At 45.8% G+C, this 20742-nt stretch overlaps 1 protein-coding gene across 1 annotated transcript in view; it reads left to right on the top strand.

The window, feature by feature from the left end:
* Nucleotides 1–20742, top strand: part of LOC118833025 (zinc finger protein 665-like) — a 95585-nt gene that overhangs the window by 28317 nt on the left and 46526 nt on the right. Inside the window, exons 6-7 of the mRNA XM_036740417.1 lie at nucleotides 11726–11779; nucleotides 14014–14140. Coding sequence (XP_036596312.1) covers nucleotides 11726–11779; nucleotides 14014–14140 — 181 coding nt within the window. The remainder of the gene's footprint in view (nucleotides 1–11725; nucleotides 11780–14013; nucleotides 14141–20742) is intronic.

Here is a 20742-nt window from a genome sequence, read left to right as displayed (position 1 = left end):
TCTGAGAAGGCTTGAGTATAATTCATTCGGCAGGACTCGGTGTGGGTATTTTGGGGTCTCGAGCAACCCTCAACCCCAAACCTCATCAGTTCCTTGAAGGGTAAGCTCCCTGCTCTGTAAACTCCAGTGACTCCCTGTCACCTCCAGGATCAAATATAAAAAAAAACACTCTGAAGTTCAAAGCCCTTTATAACCTCCCCACCCCCTTCTAGTTTTCTTACACCTTATCTCTATACCTGACCCCCACCCCTTTATCTCTGTGATCCAGAGACATTGACGTCCTGGCTGTTCCAGGAACAAGACCCTCCATCTCTTGGTTCCCAGTATTCTCTCTGGCTGTCCCCCAAGCCTGGAATGCCCTCCCTCCTCCACTGACTGCTGACCTCCCTGGCTTCCTTTAAGTCCCAACTAAAATTCCACCTTCAATAGGAAGCCTCTCCCAGGTCCTTTTAATTCCAGGGCCTTCCCTCTATTAATTGTCTCCTGTTCATCCCGTACAGAGCTTGCTGTGTATACAGTTTACTTGTTTGCAAGATAATCTATTATTACAGAGATTGTAAACTTCTTGGGGGCAAGGCCCCCTCCTCTTTTTATATTCCCAGTGCTCAGTACTGTGCCTGGCACTTAGTAGGTGCTTAATAAATGTTGATTGATTAACTGCTAAAACAAAAATAGGATCCTAGATCTATAGCTGAAAGGCACCTTAGGGGCTTTTAAATCCACTGCCTACCTTTTAAAGAGTTTAAAGAAACTGAGGCCTCAAGGGGAAATGACAAAGCCCAAGGGCACCCGGCTCACGTGTATTAAAGGTGGGGCCTGTATTGAAGACTTTCAAAGCGAAATCCCTACCCACCAGGACACACGTCCTCCCCGAGCCTATTATACACATGATTTTTAATTTGCCTCCCGAATTTCCCGTTTCCAGTGTTTACATTGACAACGGAAATGACGCATGCGCCTACCGCTAGCTAAGCAAACGAAACGAGCATTCCTCCGAGTCTGCCTAGAGAGGAAGTCACGCCGTGCGCACCCTTCCCCGCGGAGCGCGGTTCCGTTCCGGAAGTCTCGCTAGTACTTCCTGTCAGGCTTTTGTTAGTTTCCTTTGAGTTCCTGTAGGGAGCTCGGTGCCTTTGCCGGGTTTTGATGGCCGGTAAGAAGAGAAAGGGAGTTTTGTTTACTTGTTTGTTTCATTGTTGGAGGGGAAGGGAGTGGGGCGGAGGGTTGAACAACAGCTAGGTTTTCTTTGGCCCCTTTTGCTTCTGGAGTCGGATCGGTCTCGGGCCTGACACCGAAGGCCAGAGGAAGGCTTAGAGGAAGCCACTGTATTCGTTGAAAGTGCCAAATCAAGCAGGTGTTCATCCGACGCCGGCCGGGTGTCCCGGGGGCATGCTGGGTCCTGGGGAGACAAAGACCCACTAGTGTGGGATGGTCTGAGGATAACGGACCAGAGGGAAGACGGTGGGGTCTTCAGCTCTTAGAGGATCCCAGACCTAGGCCAGCTAGTACAGTTGCTTTATTTTTCACATGGGGAAGCCTTTGTTTCCCTGTGAGGTGGTTCAGTGGATAGAGCGCTGGGCGTGGAGTCCGAAAGACCTGAGTTCAAATCCAGCCTCAGACACTTGCTAGCTGTATGACCCTGGGGAAGTCACTTCACCTCTCTCTGCCTCAGTTTCCTCATCTGTAAAATGGAAGTAATAACAGTACCTTCCTCCCAGGGGTGTTGTGAGGATCAAGTGAGATAATCTCACATATCCATTCATCTTACATATCCTTTCATCCCACATATCCAATCAGTGGCCAAATCTTGTTCTTTCTCTCACCGCCACATTTGAAAAACACTTAGCACAGTTCCTGGCACATAGTAGGTACCTAATAAGTGTTAGGTATTAGGGACAGCTAGGTGGCACAGTGAATAGAGCACCGACCCTGGAGTCAGGAGGACCCGAGTTCAAATGTGGCCTCAGACCTTTGACACACTTACTAGCTGTGTGACCTTGGGCAACTCACTTAAACCCAATTGCCCAGCCTTCTCCCCCCCAAAAAAACCCCAAATAAGTATTAGGTCTTATAATTAGCTATTATTTTACAGATAGGGAGACCCCTTTGTCTCCCTCTGTGGCCCTAGGAGAGGAGAGACTTGCCCAACGTCACACAGGTAGTAAATAGCAGAGATGGGATTTGCTCCAAAACTTGCTGTCCCCAGATCCAACTGTCCACCATGTCATGGGTGCCCCTTTTCTGGTCCCATCTACCACAGAGGCCAACATAAAGAACAAGCAGTCATGTGGGTTGCTTGGTCCTGGAGAAGATTAGAGAAAATATAAGTCACTCCTGAGGTTATTGATGTGGGGGGCCTATGGACATATTGCTTATGCCCTCAGACACTATAGCTATGTTCATTGGTATTGCTGAAGATTTTCTCTTTGGCATCTTTTTCATGAGGGCTGGTTCCCAGGATATGGGAAATGAAGGTGATGTAAAAACCAGAGTTCAACCCATCAGCAGTCAAATCAACAAGCATTCATTAAATGCTGACTATGTACTAGGCACTGAGATACAGAGACAAAAGTGAAACAATCCCTGTTCTGAAAGAACATACATCCTAATGGGCAGAATAACATTTACACATATGAGTGTCTGTAGAATACACACGAAATGAACACTAGCTAGTTTGGGGACAGGGTGCTTTTAGCAACTGTGGGGCCCAGAAAAGGCCTGGGCCTTGGAAGAAGTTGGCCCTGGAGCTGGCTCTTGAAGTCAGGAAACCAAAGGATTCAAAGAGATGGAACGGAGGAAGGAGTGCACAGTAGGCATGCCAATGGCAGATATGGGATTCTACATGCAGAACACCCAGTAGACCAGCATGGCTGAACCACAGTTAGAAAAGGGGAGTAAGGTATAAGAAGACTGGAAAGGGAAGAAGGAACTAGACTGGGAGGAGATTTATATATTAAACAGAGAAGTTTATATTTTATCCTCAAAGTGACCAGTTTGTTGAAGTGGGGGCAGAGGGAGGGTCACTTGATCAAACTTGTGCTTTAGGAAAATAACTGGCAGGATGGCTTGGAGTGGAAAGAAGATTGAGACCTAGTAGGCTATTGGAGTAGTACAGGCAAGAAGTTGGGGGCCTTAACTAGGGTTGTGGTTGTTCCCCCTAGGAGGGGACAATGGAAGAAATATTGTGGAGATAGAAAGGACAAGATTTGGCAAGTGATTGGATGTGTGGGATGAGTGCAGAGTTGAGGATGATACTGAGTTTACAAACCTGGGTGACTGGAAGGATGGTGTCCTTGACAATAATAGGGAAGTTTGAGAGGGTTGTGGGTTTGGGGGAGGGAGTTCTGATTTTGGTCATGTTGCTTATGTAATGCCCATGGAACACCCAGGTGGAAATAGTCAATAGGTAATTGGTGATCTAGAGAGGGACAAAGAAGACTGGAAATATAGGTTTGGGAGTTAAGTATATAGATAGTCATTGAATCCATGGGAGCTGATAAGGTCACCCAGAGAGAGTGTAGAGAGAACATGAAAGGAAGGCCCAGGGCAGAGCTCACACAGTTACTAAGCACGACATGGATAATGAATCCTTAAAGGAGACTGAGACAGAGCAGCTGGAGAGGTCAAAGGAGCATGGAGTGAGAATAGTGTCCTGAAAACCCAGAGAGATGAGATTCTCCAGGAGGAAAGGTGATCAGTAGTGCCAGATGCAGCAGAGGGGTCAAGGGTGAGCATTCTATTTGATAATGAAGAGATCATTGGGAACTTCAGAGAAAGATGAATTGAATAATAAGATTGGAAGCCAGACTCCAGGGGTTTAAATGGGTAAGAGGGTAGGAAGTCAAGGCAACGTAGTAGATGCTTCCTCAGAGAGTTTGGATGAAGAAGGGAAGGGAAATAGAGGATGATGGTTGGCAGGGAGGATAGGATCTAATAAGAGTTTTTCAAAGATGGAGATTTGTAGGTAGCAGGGTGAGAACAAAGATTAGAGAAGGGTATAGCAGTTGTGGCAATGGGAGTTGGCAGGGAACGGAGTCTGATCGAGGGTACATGTAGAGCTGTTGGCCCTGGTGAGGAGGAGAGCCGTCTCTTCAGCAATTAAAAAATGCTTTTGGAAAAGCCCTGTGATTTCAGGGGGTTCCCCATGAGGAAGCTTCCTCTGTCCACACAGATCTGCCCCTGCTGTTCACCTCTTAATTTTAGAGAGCTGGCTGGGGCACTCAGAGGTTGAGGGACTTGTCCAGGGTCACACAGCCAGAATGGGTCAGAAGGAAGGAAGGAAAGGAGGGAAGGAGGAAGGGAAGAGGAAGAGAGGAAAAGAAAGAGTTAATAGGGAGTGAGAACCCCAGATAGTGGAGGAGATTCTAGCCATGCTCCTGGAGTCAGGTCACATAACTCAACCTGTGTGGTTATCTTTTAAGAGTTCTTTGCAAGAGATTCCTTCTAAAGGCCCTTCTACTCCTGACATCTTGATTTTTCCATGACTTCAAACCCACAGGCCCAAAATAGCTAAATCTAACCACAAACATTTACTAAATGTCAACTGTGCTACAGAAAGTTCAGACAGTCTCTTCCTACAAGGAAGTGACAATCTACTAGGAGGCTAGGAGCCACCAATGCAGATAGAGATGATGCTTGATGCTACATTTAGAGCAAGGGTAAAGACCTCCCACATGAAGGAACAGTGTGATCTAGTGCTGTATTTGGAGCCTGAAGGTCTGTGTTCAAAGCCCAGTATAACCTGCATGACCTTGGGTAAGTCATTGAACCTCTTTTGGCCTCAGTTTCTTCATTTGTCACATGAGGGAGATTGCATTAAGAGATCTCAAAAGTCCTTTGTCACAATGTCTGTGATCGTAGTTGTACTCTTGATGTCTGGTCATTGAGAAGACACATGACCAAAAAAGCTTTTCTGAGTTCAGTAATGCTTTGAATTGAATTTGCATTTTATTAATGACAGCAGTATCTACATACATTTGGGGGGGGGGGGGAAGGGAGGATGTGTGTGCCAGATACTATTCGACCTTCAGATTCTCCAGTTCCTTAACCATGCCAGTCACCATGCTGTGGGGGCTCTACTTTATCAAGGCCTCTCCTAAAATGTACCCAGAACTCAAGCCAATATGTCCCATGAGACTAAAGCAAGAATTTTCACCTCCCTTGTTCTAAGGTACTAGGACTCCCTTAATGCAACCCAAGACCATGTTAATTTTTTGGTGGCCCTCTGTTGGAGCTTGAATTCCATGAAACCTACAGCCTAACCATGCATCTTGTACTTAAAAACTTGCTTTTTTGAGTTCAGATATCTTGTGTGGCAGCTAGGTGGCACCACAGTGGATAGAGCACTGGGCCTGGAGTCAGGAAGACCTGAGTTCAAAAATCCAGCCTCAGACACTTAATAGCTGTGTGACCCTGGGCAAGTCACTTCGCCCTGTTTGCCTCAGTTTCCTCACCTGTAAAATGAGCTGGAGAAAAAATGGTAAGCCACTCCAGTATCTTGGCCAAGAAAACCCCAAATGGGGTCACAAATAGACACAACTGAAACGACTTGAGTAGCAAACTCAGATTTTATGTTTCTGCCTGTCAAATTTCATCTTAATGTGTTTGGCCCAGTATTCCTAGGATTTGGAGCTGGAATGACAGACATCATCTAGTCCAGCTCCTTGGCCAAGGTCTCACTGATATTAAGCACTGATAATCATTTAATATCAATTTAATAGCCTCAATAAGGGCTGGAGCCTGAACTAAGCAACCAGAAGAAGAGCCTGGACCTAACAGCTTCTTTGTTCTCTGAGCAAACTCAGAGAATATCTCTCCCTATGTCAGCAAGGCCAGATGGGGCTGACTTAAGAGCAGTCTTTCTTCTGTTCATGGCCATTAAGGATGAGACCCTTAACCTGAGACACTATCTTGAATAATGGGAGTTTTTCTTATCTTAATATTTTATGGACATATACTGCATTATGGCATGTTAATGGTAAAGAAAACATGTTCTAGGTCGAAATTTCAATTGACACTTTGTCAACTATCTTCTTGTATTTACCACCTATTCAATTAGGAAAATTCTTTTTCTCATACTATGCTTAATACATATGTGGAGATCATAAATTTGAGTGCCATAGAGACCCTGAGTTGGGATTGTTCTAAAACATATTTAAGGCTGGTCATTCTTTTATCAGACAGTCAGAACTTATGTTTTGGCTCCTTGTATGTACAAGTTAACTAGTTTTAAGGGAATAAACTATGAATTTACGTATCACCTAGCTTCTTTGCCTCCTTTAAGCAAACTTTGAGGTCAACAACACCAAGCTGGGATTTGAACCCAGCTCCCCTCACACCTAACCCAGCATTCTTTGCACAATATCATTTAGTCCCTACATTGCTGGGATTATTTTGAATTCTTACTCTCATCTAGCATATTAACTATTCCTCGTAGCTTTGTGTCATCCACAAATTTGATTAACATGTCAGGTCCTTTCTGAAGTCAATGAGGACCACATTGAACATCACAGGACCAAACATAGATCCCTGGGGTCCTCCCCTCTAGACCTCCTTCTGAGCTGACCCCAAACCAGCAAATCTCTTGTCTGGGTTTGGCCATCATTGCCCCAGTTCCAGTTCTACCAAAGCATACTATCACGTAAGCTACATCTTTCCTGTTTGTCCAGGATAATGGCATGAGAGACTTTGTCAAATGCTTTTAAAAATCTTGGTAACCTTCAAGCATTGCTTGAATTCTGCCAGTCTAGTACCTTGTTTCAAAGAGAAAAGAAGGTTAATCTAGCATGGCCTGGTTTTCGTGAAGCCGAGCTGGCTTTGTGATTACCACTTCCTTTTTCAAATGTTCACTAAACATTCCTTTAATAATATGTTCTAGAATTTTGCCAGGAACTGAAGTCAAGCCCACTGGGGAGTCTGTTCTTCCCTTCTTATAAACCCTGTTCGGCTCACCCCCTTTTTAAAAATTGAGCTATTTGTCCTTCTCTGATCCTGTGGAGAATGGGAGAAGTGCCATGATTTCTCAGCGAGGCTCAGCAGCTACATCCGCCAACTAGTTTCAGTGCCCTGGGCCAAGTGACTCAAATTCATCTAGGGCCCTTAAGTACTTTCTTATTGTATGCCTAATTATCTTGGATGTCAACTCCCTATAGAACGTTTTTTGTTCTGTCCTTACCATCCCAAAGATCGTTCTCCTTGGCTGGAAAAATCAGCAAAATAAATGGAGCAGCTCTGCCTTTTGGCTCCCTCTCCTAAACGTTGTTCTTCTTGGACCCAGGTCTCCTGGTCATCGCACCCTTGGACATGATCTTTCTTATTCTTCCTTTCTTTTTAAAACAAGTCTTATTGATATCTTTCTGTTTTTATATCATGAGCTTTTCTGGATAGACTCTTTCTTACCTTCTCTTGTAACAAAGAAAACCAACCGCTATAGTGACCTCATTGGACAGTGTATGTGCCATTCTCCCGGTTAGGGGCCCCTTGCCTATTTCCTGAGGAAGAGGGGGTTATGGTTCCTTCTCTGGTCTCTGTGACCATCTTTGGCTTTCCAGTCGCTTAGATTTCAGTGCCACTAAGACGTGATCCTTTTGTCTACATTGGGGAGGTCACTGGGTATCAATGTTCTCCCGGTTCTGCTTATTTCACTCGCTTTAGTTCATATGTGCCTTCCTGTATACCTTAAGATTCCTCATAGTTATCATTTCTTACCACCCGGCTCTCAAAATGTGGACAGGGCTATAGCACAGAAAGTGGTTCACAAGCAACAGTGACAACTGCCCCCACCCCCAGCTTGGTGACCAGTTGTACAAGTGATATCAGTGAGCAAGGGAGATGGTGGCTGTTAGTGGGTACAGGACTGTCCCAGAAATCAGGAAGACCTAGGGGCAGGTCCTTCCTGCAGCACTTGGCTGTGTGATAGCAGGTACATCTCTTGACCTCTCAGCACCCCAGGCAACTCTAAGACTAGAAGCTGCAGATCCACATAGGTAAAGGGAATTGCCTAATAGAATTACAGGACTCCTCCCCGCCCCCCCCCCCAAAATGGTGAGTAACTAGAGGTGTGTGTCTAACTTTCACTGAAGGCCAAGGATGGGTGTCATAACACTCCCCCTGTTGATGATGATACTGGAAAGAGAGCTAAATTTGGAGTCAGAAGGCCAGCATTGTCATTTACCCCTCATAGGGCCCTTGGGTAAATCTGTGAACCACTCTGGGCCTCAGTTTCATCATCAAAAAAGGAGTGGGTTGGCCTAGGCTAGGGGTGGGGAACCTGCAAACTTAAGGCCTCATGTGGCCCTCTAGGTCCTCAGGTGTGGCCCTCTGATTGAATCCAGTTCTGTGAAGTTTGGATTCAATCAGAGGGCCACACCTGAGGACCTAGAGGGCCACATGTGGCCTGGAGGCTGCAGGTTCCCCACCCCTGGGCCCTAGGCCCTAGACGATCTCTCAAGGTTTTGTCCAGCTATAAATCTATGAAACTTGGGGACAAGATGAAGACATCTGGGGTAGATCATAGTTAGATGGATTTGAAACCAGTTGAATAGAATGTGAGGTGTACTATGTACCAATGTTTTCGATGACTTGGATAAAAGTGTAAATGGTATGCTTAGCCAATTCGCAGGTGGCATGAAGCCGGGAAGATTGGCTGAGGCACTGATAACTGAAGGCATGCCAAAAAGGACCTGGACATGCTGGGACAAGGGGCTGAATCTGATGAAATGGGATTCAATGAGGAGAAAGCCAATGGGAGGGTGAGCAGTGGCAATGCAAAGGTGTGTTAGTGGCTTCCACAGAGACTCAAAGTTAGCAGGACGACGAGGCGGCTCCAACAGCCCATGTAACCTTGGGTTGGATTGCTAGAGGAGCAGTGGCCCAAACAAGGAAGGTGATGCTCCCCAGGCTATTCTGTTCTGGACAGACCATATCTAGAGTCATTTGTCTTGCCCTGGTTGCCACATTCAGAGAGTTGTTGAGCTGGAGCACACAGCAACCAGGATTTTGACGGAACTTGAAATTTGATGGGGATCATTCAGACGAGCTGAGGAAACGTAACGGGGCCCTGGTGGTATTTTCAAGTATGTGAAGCACCATCATATGGAAGATTTTGACTCGCTTCGCTTGGCCCCAGAGGATAGGACCAGGTATGGTGTAGCCAAGAGGCAAATTTTGGCTACCTATAAGGAAAGTCAATATAGAAGTTCTTGAACTTTTTGTTTCCTTTCCTCACCCATTCCACTCTACTCCCATACCCCCCAACAGTTCTGCTCATTTGAGCTCATTTCCCAAGAGGCTATTCTCTGGGTCTTTCTACTGCTCTGCCTCCCATGATTATTGTAGGGTAGGCCCCTGTCCCACCCCAGCCGCCACCACCCTCACTCTGAGCTTCCACTCGTAGAACCAGAGAATGGGCCAAATGTTACCCAAGGAGGTTCAACTCTATGGAGAAGAATCAATCACCAAGCATATATTAAGCACCTACTATGCGTGAGCCACTGTTCTAGTTGCTGGGGCCAAGAGACTTGATGGGGAGTACCGCTTAAGGGTGCTAATGACCCAGAGCTGGAGAGGATAGCCAATACAATGGATGACAAGAGGTGGCATCCAATAAGGTCCTGACAGATTGGTACCTTGGTCTGAGGATGCTCGGTAAAAATATATGTAACATCTTACACTGGAGGACCAAAAGCCAACCTCCCAAGTACAGGCTAAGGTTAGAGCTCAGGCTGTTTGTCTGAAAAGGATTCTGGGCCTTTTCAGAGACCTTGAGGTCACTCTAAGTCAGCAGTGTGATGGAGCTACCAAATAGCCCCTGGGAATTGAGGCATAATTGCCAGGAATGAGGAGGTGAGAACCTCTGTCCTGTGCCCTCAGCAGACCACTTCTTGAGTCCTCTGTTCACTTCTGGGCACATGACTTAAGAAAGCCATTGATAAGCTGAAGAGGGTCTGGAGGAAGGAACCTAGGTCCATGTTGTATGGGCATTGATTGAAGGAGCTGGGGGGGTTTAGCCTGCAGAAGAAAAGCCTCAAGGGGATGTTACAACCTTGATCAGATGTTTGAAGGGCTGGAGAAGGTATTAGATTTGTTCTGATTGGCCCCTGAGAGCAGGAACAAGAGCCCTTAGGAGTTGTGAGGATCCATTTTGGTAAATTGTGGGGGTCCTTTTCAGCTCACCAGCAATTCCATCTCCCCCAAAGTGTCGTGGACTGCTCCAAGAGGCCTCAGGCATGAACCAGATGGGTGCTTGTGCAGGCAGGCCACACCTACTGTGTGTCAGGAACCTTGCAAAATGCTGGGGATAGAAAAAGAGGCAAAATGCAGTCCCTGCCTTCACGGAGCTGACAATCTAATGGATGCGACAACTTGCAAACATACATACAGAGCAAGCTATATATGGGATAAATTGGAGATGATTAATAGAGGAAAGGTACTAACACTCAAGGGAATAAGAAAAGGCTTCCAGCAGAATATGAGGTTTGGGCTAGGACTTGAAGGAAGCTGGGAAACAAAGATGAGGAAGGCAGGAATTTCAGGCAGGACAGGCAGGGGGTTCGAATGCTGGAGTCAGGACATGGAGTGGTATGGGGGAGGGGCAGCTAGGAGGCCCGTCCCATTGGATGGCAGTCTGCCGGTGAGTAAGGTATGAGAAGATGGAAGGGTGGAGGGGCCAGGTTATAAAGGGCTTTGAACTCCAGACAGAGGATTTGGGGTTTGACCCTGGAAGTGTCGGGGGGGCCACCACTGGACTTGACGGAGTAGGGGGAAGGGAGAGTGGGAGTGATGTGCTGAGTGGAGGATGGCCTAGAGTGGGGAAAGACTTGAAGCAGAGAGACCAATGAGTCCAGATGTAGAATGATGAAGGTCTGCACCAGGGCAGTGGCAGCCATAGAGGTTTCAGAGGGAAAATCAACAGGTCTTGGCATCAGATTGGACCTGGAGGAAGAGATAGGAAGGAGTTGAGGATGATGTTGGGGCCTGGGAGGATGATGGTGTCCTCAATAGGAATAAGGAAGTTAAGAAGAGGGGAAGGTTTGGGATTAGGACCAGGCTTGGGGAGGCAGCAGAGAGCCTGCAGTAGCAAGGATCAGGAGAATATTGCTGTGTTCATCTGGGTGGGGACCAGGGTCAGAGGCTGGCCTGGATTTCCTCCTGAAGACCCCAGGGGTGTCATCCAATGGCCATACAGTGTAAGTATAAACTGGGACAGGGTAGAAACGAGGTCCCAGGGCTTCAGTCTCGTACAAGACTGTTTGTTCTCCTTTTCAGGGAAACTCCTATATCACTCTGGGGCACAGATTGGATCACAGTAGCCTAGGGGACAACTCAGAGTAAGCTTTTACCAGTAGAAGGACTATGGGAAGGTGCAGATCACCCTAGAAGTCAGGGGAGAGGGAGAAAAAGGTGGGAGGGTCAGGAGGTGGTCAGAATCAGACTTGCCCGACTAAGACATTTTGCTTAAGGAAAGCCCTACCTTCAACCCAAGAATAGATGGAGAATGGAACTCCAGGGAAGTAGGAGGTCCTTGGGACTCCTTCCTTAAAGAAGTAGACCCCTGCAGGGATGTGAGCTTCCTACTGTTTGTTGAGGAGGATTTCTCATTTGCAGACTCTGTTGCTTCTGAGTGGGTTGGGGCGGAGAGGCACCCTGTGGTTTTTGGTGAGTGAGCCAAGCTGAAAAAACAATCTGAACTCTTCTGTTTGCTCCCCAGGTTCCTGTACTTCTCCCTTAGGGGCCCACAGGAGACCAGCTGATGGCAGTGCCCCTTCTGATGGCTAGGCCCCAGGTGAGACATGGTTCTGTTGTCCCCAAGCTCATGGCCCTACAGTCTCATCTTCCCCCTCAGCTTCTCTTTTTCTTTTAAAAATGAGTTATATTAAGCATCAGTATAACCAGTTATACTTTCTTTGCAATTGATTTATATTTTGATGAATGACATTTAGCCCATAAAATTTTAACTCATCTTTTCAGTCACTTGAAGACAGGGGTTCTTAACCTAGAGTCTGTGAACTCTTTTTTGTAATATATTTTGATAACTGTATTTCAAATTACTTGATTTTCTTTATAATCCTGTTTTTTTAAGATTTTATACATTTAAGAAACATTCTGAGGAGTCCATAGGTTTCACTGGACTGCAGAGACATCTAAGGTTGCCTCAGTAGTCTTTGTCCATTCCTTCTCTCTCCCTCCCTCCCCTGTATCTCTATCCCCCCACCCCGTATCTTTCTCTTTCTCTCTGTCCCTTCTCCTTTGTCTTTCTTCCTCTCTCTTTCCTGCTCGCTTTCTTTGTCTTCCTCTCTTTTTCTCTCTCTCTCCTTCCTTCCTGCCCCCCCAACAAGTATTTATTTTCTCTGCCTCCCTCACACCACCATTGAAAAGAAAAAAAAAACCAAAACCAACCATTGTAACAAATGGCTTAGTCAAGCAAAACAAATTCCTACTTTGGCTGTGTCTCATTCTGCATACGTACCCCTTGTCTCTCTGTCTCAAGAGGTGGCCTGCTGGCTTCCTCATCAGGCCTCTGCAATCAGGGTGGGCCATTGCATTAATCAGAGCTCTAACTTCTTTTCAAAATTGTTCCTTTTCACAACATTGCTGCTACTATGTAAATTGTTCTCCTGGTTCTGCTCACTTCAGTTTGCATCAGTTCATGTAAGTCTTCCCAGGTTTCTCTAAAACCATCCTGCTTGTCATTTCTTATAGCACAATAGCATTTCATCACAATCATATACCACAGGTTGTTCAGCCATTCCCCAATTGATGGGCATCCCCTCAATATTTCATTCTTTGTCACTATAAAAAGAGCTGTTAGAAGTATTTTTGTACTTACAGGTCCTTTTCTTTTTCCTTGGATCTCTTTGCAATGCAGACCTAGTAGTGGTATTGCTGCATCAAAGGGAATGCAGTTTTATAGCCCTTTGGGCATAGTTCCAAATTGCTCTCCACAATGGTTGGTCTAGTTCACAACTCCACCAGCAGTGCATTAGCGTGCCTTCTTTTCCACATCCCCTTCAACGTTTGTCATTTTCTATCATGTTAGCCAATTTGATAGAGGTGAGGTGGAACCTCAAAGTTGCTTTAATTTGCATTTCTCTATTTATTAGTGATTTTTCATGTAACTACTGATAGCTTGGATTTCTTTTTTTAATAACTATCACCTCATAACCTTTGACCACTTATCCGTTGGGGAATGGCTCTTAGTCCTATACATTTGAATCAGTTCCTTTATTAGAGAAAGATCATTGAGCTCCTCTTTCTAGCAGCTTCCTGTTCCCTGCCTGGTGCCTTTGCTTTCACATCAATAGCCTGCTTACATGTAAGCCAAAAGATACAGGGTGGGCTGTTCTGGAGAGGCAGCCTGGCCATAGGGGAAAAGCTCCAGGCTTAGAGACAGCCGTGTGTCTTTGGACAAATTTCTTCCTTCCTCTGACTGCATTTCTTCATCTGTGAAACGGGGATCATAGTCCTTCTTATACATCCTTATCATGAGGTCCAGATGCTATAACATATCCAAGTCACTATCGAAAGATGACCTATTATTGTCTTCTCCCCTCCCTCACCCCCATTTTATAGTAAGAAAACAAGAGCACAGATCTAAGTGACCTACCCAGGATCACAGAGTTCATTGATGGCAAATCTGGATCAACAATCCAGGTCACTGTTCTTCCCATTCCTATTGTGATTTTTAACTTCAATTTTTTTTTCACTGCTATTCCCTCTACTGAGGCTGGCCTCTTGAGGTTAAATGACTTACCTCGGTTTACACATCAAGTTCATGGCAGAGGCAAATCTAGAAGACAGAACTTCTGACTCCTGCCAGGGCTGGTGACAGCACTGCCCTCTTTCTAGGACATGGGGAGGCTTCTCCTTCACTGTCTCTCCTGCCCACTAGCCACCATTGTCAGAGTTTCTAACTGCTGGAGGCCCCTTCCTCTGCTCTCTGACATCTGCAGGCTCTGTCCTCATCCCAAGGTAAAGCTATGGAATTGCCTTTGGATCAGCAGGCACCTGTTATTCTAGGAACTGGTGACGTTCAACGACGTGGCGGTATATCTCTCGAAGGAGGAATGGGGCCAGCTGGACCCTTCTCAGAGAACCCTCTACAAAGATGTGATGCTGGAGAATTATGGGAATGTGGTCTCACTTGGTAAGGACTTTGCCCCTCAAACACTTAGGTCTCAGAATCAATTACTCCTTCTTAGGGAGCTAAGCTGAGGCCTGCTCAGGACACACACACACACACACACACACACACACACACACACAGTCTGTTGCCTGGTCCCTAACCCGAAGCCTTTCTAGCTTGCTGTAGGAACTGTCTTCTTGCTGTTGGGTGAGCACAGCTTTTCCCAGCCCACGAGTCCCTGCCTCCCTTGGATGAGACATTGAAGTCAGATTCTAATGGAGAATATCAGGTGTAGCCCCTGGGATCATGGATTTGGGGCTAGCCGGTGATCCTGAAAGAGCAAGAGTAGCTTGGCCAAGGTCACAAAGGTGGATGAGCCAAAATTTGCACCCAGGTCTTTGACCACAAATTGAGTGCACTCCAGATGGTGTTTCCTTATTTAAAAGTCAGGCTAACACTGAACTGAATTGAATTGGAATTGTCGTCTGCTACACTAGGCAAAGTATAGTGGCTAGTGAGCTGACCTGGGCTTAGCCACCTCCTCTGCATTGACTGATAGCTCCTAAGCAAGTCACTGCCCCACCCCTCCACTCATCAGGCCACTCCCTAAGACTTCACATTGCAGAGAAGGTGCTGACCTGCATTGGGGGAGAAATTTCCTCACACAAAAGTTCCTCAAACCAGTGAAACCACAAGTAGGTCCATTCTTTGTCCTGTTTACGATGTGATCCTCGTACCCCAAATCATGGTGCATCTGTACCTGGAATCCTGCTGCCACTTCTGGCCACCAGGCCTCAGTAATAGATCTGGGTCCAGTGCTTATTAGTTGTGAGATCTGGGCCTTTTTCTGTTCGGATGCGCCTCATTTTCATGTGTTGTGACATGAAGGTATTCGTTGGACCTAAATAGGGCTTGTCAGGCTCCTAGACTCCCCAGTGGCGTGCCCTCAGCTCCTGCTAAGCTTTTACAGCCTTCCGCAGGCTCACGCACATGATCTCCCAGTCCCTATGAATTTTGTCCTCAAGAGACCAAACCATTTTGACTGTCTGTTACATGATTACATGGTGGCTATGAATATCAACCATTTCCTTAAAGTAGAAAAGCAAGGTAAAATTAGGAGAATTCCTTAATAGCAAGCATTCCCAATACCCATGGCCTAGGCCCAACCACATCCTCAGTCATGGTCCAGCCCCTTAGAGGCCAAACACCCAGTCCAAACGTTGGGATAACAAGCTTGGCCATCACCACAGGAGCTGCAGCCTCTTTGTATGAAAGTTTCTGCTTGTCCGAGGAAGACTGCAGCTTTCCTACCCAGCTGCTCTGTTGCTCCCCCCAGATGTTGGGCATCTGGAGGCCCTCGCTACTCCCTGTACAGATGCTGCCCCTGTTCATGGCAGAGAGAGGCCTTCCCAGAGTAGGTGGGTAGATTGTGCCCACACTGTCCCCCAGGCCATGAGGGGAGCTGCCTCCTACAAGGGGCTTTTCCTGATTCTCCCAAATGTTCTCACTCTCACTCTCTTGACCTTTCTTGGTATTACAGGATTCGCACCCTGTGTTGGGTGTGCATGCTGCATCCCACTCAGTAAAATGTAAGCTCCTTGAGGCCAGGGTCTCTTTCAGTTTTGTTTCCATGTGCCTAGCACACAGTGCCTGGCACATAGTAAGCGCTTAATAATTCCTTGTTGGATTGAATTAAGTTGAAAAATGCATTCACATATGCACTGCTGAGACACTCCTGAGGTGTCACTTATACAGAGAGTGCTTTGCCTAAAGTGAGACCATGCCCATGGTAGATGCATAATAAATGCGAGTGAATTGAATTCTGTAGGTCTGTGAGATGGAGGAGTCCCATGATCAGGGGCCTAGGAGAGACCTGTCTGGTGCTGCCTAAGGCTTTTCATCTCAGAAAGGGGCAACTCACCTGTTAGCTGGTGGGAAGGAGAAGGTCCAGAAGGTGTTTGTGATAGGCAGGTATAGAGGGCATAGGGACAGCGGGAGGCCAAATTCTGCAGTGCCAGAGACACAGCGGATCATTGAGGAGGAGAGGAAGCAGAGTTAGCTCAGTCAGGCAGCAAGCATGTCTCAAGCCTTTAGGACAAGAAAGAGAAACTGAGGAAATGAACATAGGCTGGGGAGAAGCAGCACAACTGTAGCCTTTTGAAAATGGTCACCCAGTCAGTCAGCCAATAAACATGAAGTGCCTACTGTGTGCCAGGCACTGTGCTAAGTCCTGAGACTACATGCTTTCAAGAGGAGCCACCACATGCAAGCAGCTTTGCACAAACAAGCTGTTCACAGCAGAAAGTGGAAAGAGAAAAGGTAGTAGAATTAAGAGGGGTGGGGGAAAGGCTTCCTATAAAGGTAGGATTTTAGGCTGGACTTGAAGGCAAAGCTGAGGAGGGGGAGCATTCCTGGCATTGTCCCCAGCTGGGAAAATGCATGGAGTAGGGAGCAGCGTCTTGGAGGACCAGCCAGGAGGCCACTGTCACTAGACCCCAGAGTAAAGGGACAGAGGAAGGTATAAGAAGACTGGAAAGGGGGGTGTACCTTAGGAAGGGCTTTGAACACCAAGCAGAAGGTTTTATACTTGATCCTGGGGGTGATAGGGAGCCACTGGAATTCATTGAGCAGGGCCCTAGGCTTTAATATTACTTTGGCAGCTGAGTGGAAGATGGTCTGGGATGGGGGGAGACTGAGGCAGGCAGACTTAACAGCAGCTATGTCCCTAGTCTGGACATGAGGTGATGAAGGCCTGCACCAGGGTGGGGGGTGGTGTCAGAGGAGAGGAAGGGACAAATGCCAGAGTTGTTGCCAAGGTAGAATGGATGGTCCTTGGCAACAGATTAGTTATGCAGGTGAGAGAGAGAGAGCGAGTGAGATAGAGGAAGGAATCTCTGAAATAGCAGTTGGTAAAGAAAAGCGTATCAAATGGAAGAGCGTTGTGTGGTACCAGTTACATGGTGTCTCATCATTAGACACAGTCCTAACCCTCCCAAGCTCACATTGGTCTTCATTGCCAAGGTCATGTTCTCCTCTTTGTTTCTGCTCACTGCTGGCCATCCTTTAGGCACTCACACATTCCCAGTCTTGGAGCAAGATGCTCTCCAGGGATGGATACAATCCTTCCTCAGAGAAGTTCATCTTCTAATGTATACATTTCTCCCAGATGGAATCCATTATAAGATGCCTGTCTCAACACTTCCCCCTACCTCCTTAGCCTTAATTGCCCTGGATCCCTTTCCTCTGGCCTGCCCTGCCCTTCCTTAGGTCCTGCTCTCACAGCCTCTGCTCCTTTCGAAAGACTGGAAGAATTTCTTAGCTGGTGATCTCTGCACTTGGTCAGGGTGTATCACCGGTTCCCCCCGTCACTCATGGTCCCCCTTCTCCTCCCCCGGTCACTCATCTCCTCTTTCTTCATTCCACCAACTTCTCAGTTATTCCCTACCATAAAAGGTATTGATTCTCTTTGAGGGAGTTTGAAGATTTTGTCTATGGAGTATTATCACTTCAACTTTTCTTCCTTCTCCTGACTCTTTAAGTCCCCCTTAATTAGTGTTGAGCCCCTTAGGTCTATTTTGGGTGCCCTTGGTGACTTGGCTTTTTTCATTCTTTTACCCCACACAGCATTTTGGGTTTATTTGTTTTTTTTTTAAGTGAAAGCCTTTTCTTGATCATCATATGTATTTGTTTACTTTCTTGTGTTTCTTTTGTTTGGAGTGTTGGCAAGTTGACTCATCCTCCCCTCCAGAAGCTGGTGCTGCTGCTTTGTAGGAATTCCTGAAATGAGGCGCCATTCATTTGGATTGTGACCTGAGGCCCTTTTTATAATCTGTTCTTATTCTCTTCTCTGATTTCTCTTCCAAACAGAATGATCCTGGCTTCTCCAAAAGGCCTTTCCTTCACATTTCCAGATCTTTCTTCTGGCTCTTTAAATAATGTATCTGTTACTGAAACTGTGAAATACAACCATTTTGTGCCCTGAAATTGGAAATAGGAGTTCTCCTCAAACCCCACTCCCCTGTCCCCATCCATCTTTGGATTTGACCAACTAGTACTTTGTTATCTCTGTTCAGAAGTTCTGGACAGAAATTTTTTCATTATATCCTGCAAAATAATACTCAGCTCATTTTATTTTTATTTCTGGGATGCCTACAATTCTTAAGTTAACACTTCACATCCTATTTGAAAACAGGGCAGACAACTAGAGGGAGGAGGGGAATTTGGAACTCAAATTTTTTTTTAAAGAGTGTTAAAAATAAATGATACAGAGGGGCAGCTAGGAGGCACAATGGAGCCCTGGAGTGCGGAGGACCTGAATTCAATTGAGGCCTCAAACGCTTGACACACTTACTAGCTGTGTGACCTTGGGCAAGTCACTTAACCCCAATTGCCCTGCCTTCCTCCTCCAAAAAAAATGATATATTTTTTAAAAAGAAAGGTAACAGGGCAGTCACTTTGGCTAATGTCAGGTTCTTGTGTTCTTCTAATATTGTTGGACTTTCTCTTCTGCCAGTATTCCTCCAACTAAGTATTTTTGTGTTACAAATCTGTTGTTCTTTCTCTTTGAGCCTCTTTTTCTTTAGAGAGAGATTCCCCATTGATGAGGTGCTTATGCTTGGACCCTAAATTCTAACAGCCTCTGCTTGGGTTCCTGTGCCTGAACCCCAATTCCAAAACACATCCAGTTCTCATAAACACATCTAGTTCTCAAAACATATTCTGTCCCAGTCTGTCTCTCTCTTAATTAAAGGGCAGCATGACCCAAGTTATCTCTGCTTCTTCCTCAGTAAGCAGCCATGCCTAACTATAGATTGATTTCTGGATGCTGATAACTGACTGTACACTGAGTCATAACCATATTTACTATTCACTGACCTTTCTAACGTGTATCCCAGACATAGTATTTTGTCTAACAAGACACTAGATGAGAAACTTGAGCCCTGACCAACAGTGAACTTAGTGACTTTTCACAGTAAAGACCACACCCCTAGTAACCCCTCTGTGGGCTATTTCCTAGAAAACTCTGGGTAATATTCCTGTGCAATAGATACTAAATGTGCATGTTCCTTTAAGAACTAACCACTCCCTAATCCCACCGCCAAACACCTAACTGACATGCCCCCCCCATCCCCTATTAGCTTCTACAAAGATTCCCCCTGCACCCCTCTATGGTTGCAGGTTCCCTAAGAACTCTTGCCCACTGAAAAAGTGTAATAAATGTTTGTCTCCTTGACTTAAAGAATGCTTGGGTCCATGAATTCATTCTAGGCGGCCTCACCCTGGGAACTTTGGTTTGGGATTCCTAAATCCCTGAATTTCTTCTGCCCCTCTACACGTTCACATAACTAGTTTTTCCTATTCTGCTGTTAGTGTCCTTAAAATTTTTTTGTTGAGAGCTCTGATTTGTAACCTAAATCCATTCCTAATTTCTTATTTTAAAAATGTTCTTTGTCTTTTGGACCATTCTGGAATTTCTTGCTGTTGATTCCATGATCTCTTGGGCATCCACAGGATTCCTTTTCATTGGGTAATTTGGGTTCATTTTCCTTCAGTTATACAGCACTTGTGCCTGGTGTTCTGGCCTCTTTTTGAGTTGATATTCGCTTTCCCTCTGACATTTATGACCCTCTCTGTCAATTTAGCCACTTTTAAGTGAGTTTCTCAGGACCTTTCTCACCTTCCTCTCCGTGCTGCCCAGACCTGACCACCAAGGCTGGGTGTCATCATGCTGTTGGGTATGAAGGTTGTCTGGGCCTGGGTCACTGCCCAGAGTAAACTCCAGGAGGACAGGCCTGACCCCAGCTGAGTTGTTTGGTTTTTTTTGTTTGTTTGTTTTTTACTGAATCAAGTCTTTAAATTTTCTTGTGCTCACCATACTCTTGACTTATTTCCTGATGTTTATACTTGATTATTTTGTGGACTCAGCATTGGTTTCTCTCTATTAGATGTATCATTCCTTTTCCTGTGGTTTATTTGCTTTACTTGGGGTTGCTAAAAGCAGTTACTGTGTCATCTTGTCAGGCATTTGATCTCAACTCTATTTTATTCTGGTTTTTTTTTAAACCCTACTCTGTTGTCCACATTTCCTCCACACAATGACCAAATCCACTGGCCTTTTCTCTGTTCTTAAATTCCGGGACTTTTCTGCTGCATTTGACATTGCAGATGACCACTTCCTTCTTGTTAGGAGGTAGTGGGTCTTCCTCACAGGAGAACTTTAAGCAGAGGGCAGATAACCACTGATCACATCTGTCAGAGAGGGGATTCTTTTTCAGGTATGAATTGGACTAGATGACATTATAGATCCCTTCCAACTCTGAACTCTTCTTTCTCCTAAGACCTAAATGTGGTCTTTGCCCAAGGCACTTTCCTTCGTCCTCTTCTGTGCTCTCCTTTGTTGATTTCATCTACTCCCATGGCTTTCATTATCGCTACAGGGTGTCCCTAAAGTCTGGACACATAGGAAAAAATACATATTTTCAAGAAATGAAATGAATGAAATTTTCAACAACATTAACAGACCTTAACCCCCTTGACTTCTTTTTCTGGGGTATGCTAAAGGGGAAGGTGCACTCAATGAAAATCACAGATGTAACACACTTGATTGAACACAAAAAGTGAAT

This window comes from Trichosurus vulpecula, assembly GCF_011100635.1.
Source record: "Trichosurus vulpecula isolate mTriVul1 chromosome X unlocalized genomic scaffold, mTriVul1.pri SUPER_X_unloc_1, whole genome shotgun sequence".
NCBI classification, from domain to species: Eukaryota; Metazoa; Chordata; class Mammalia; order Diprotodontia; family Phalangeridae; genus Trichosurus; species Trichosurus vulpecula.
This window is presented reverse-complemented; position numbering and strand designations above follow the sequence as displayed.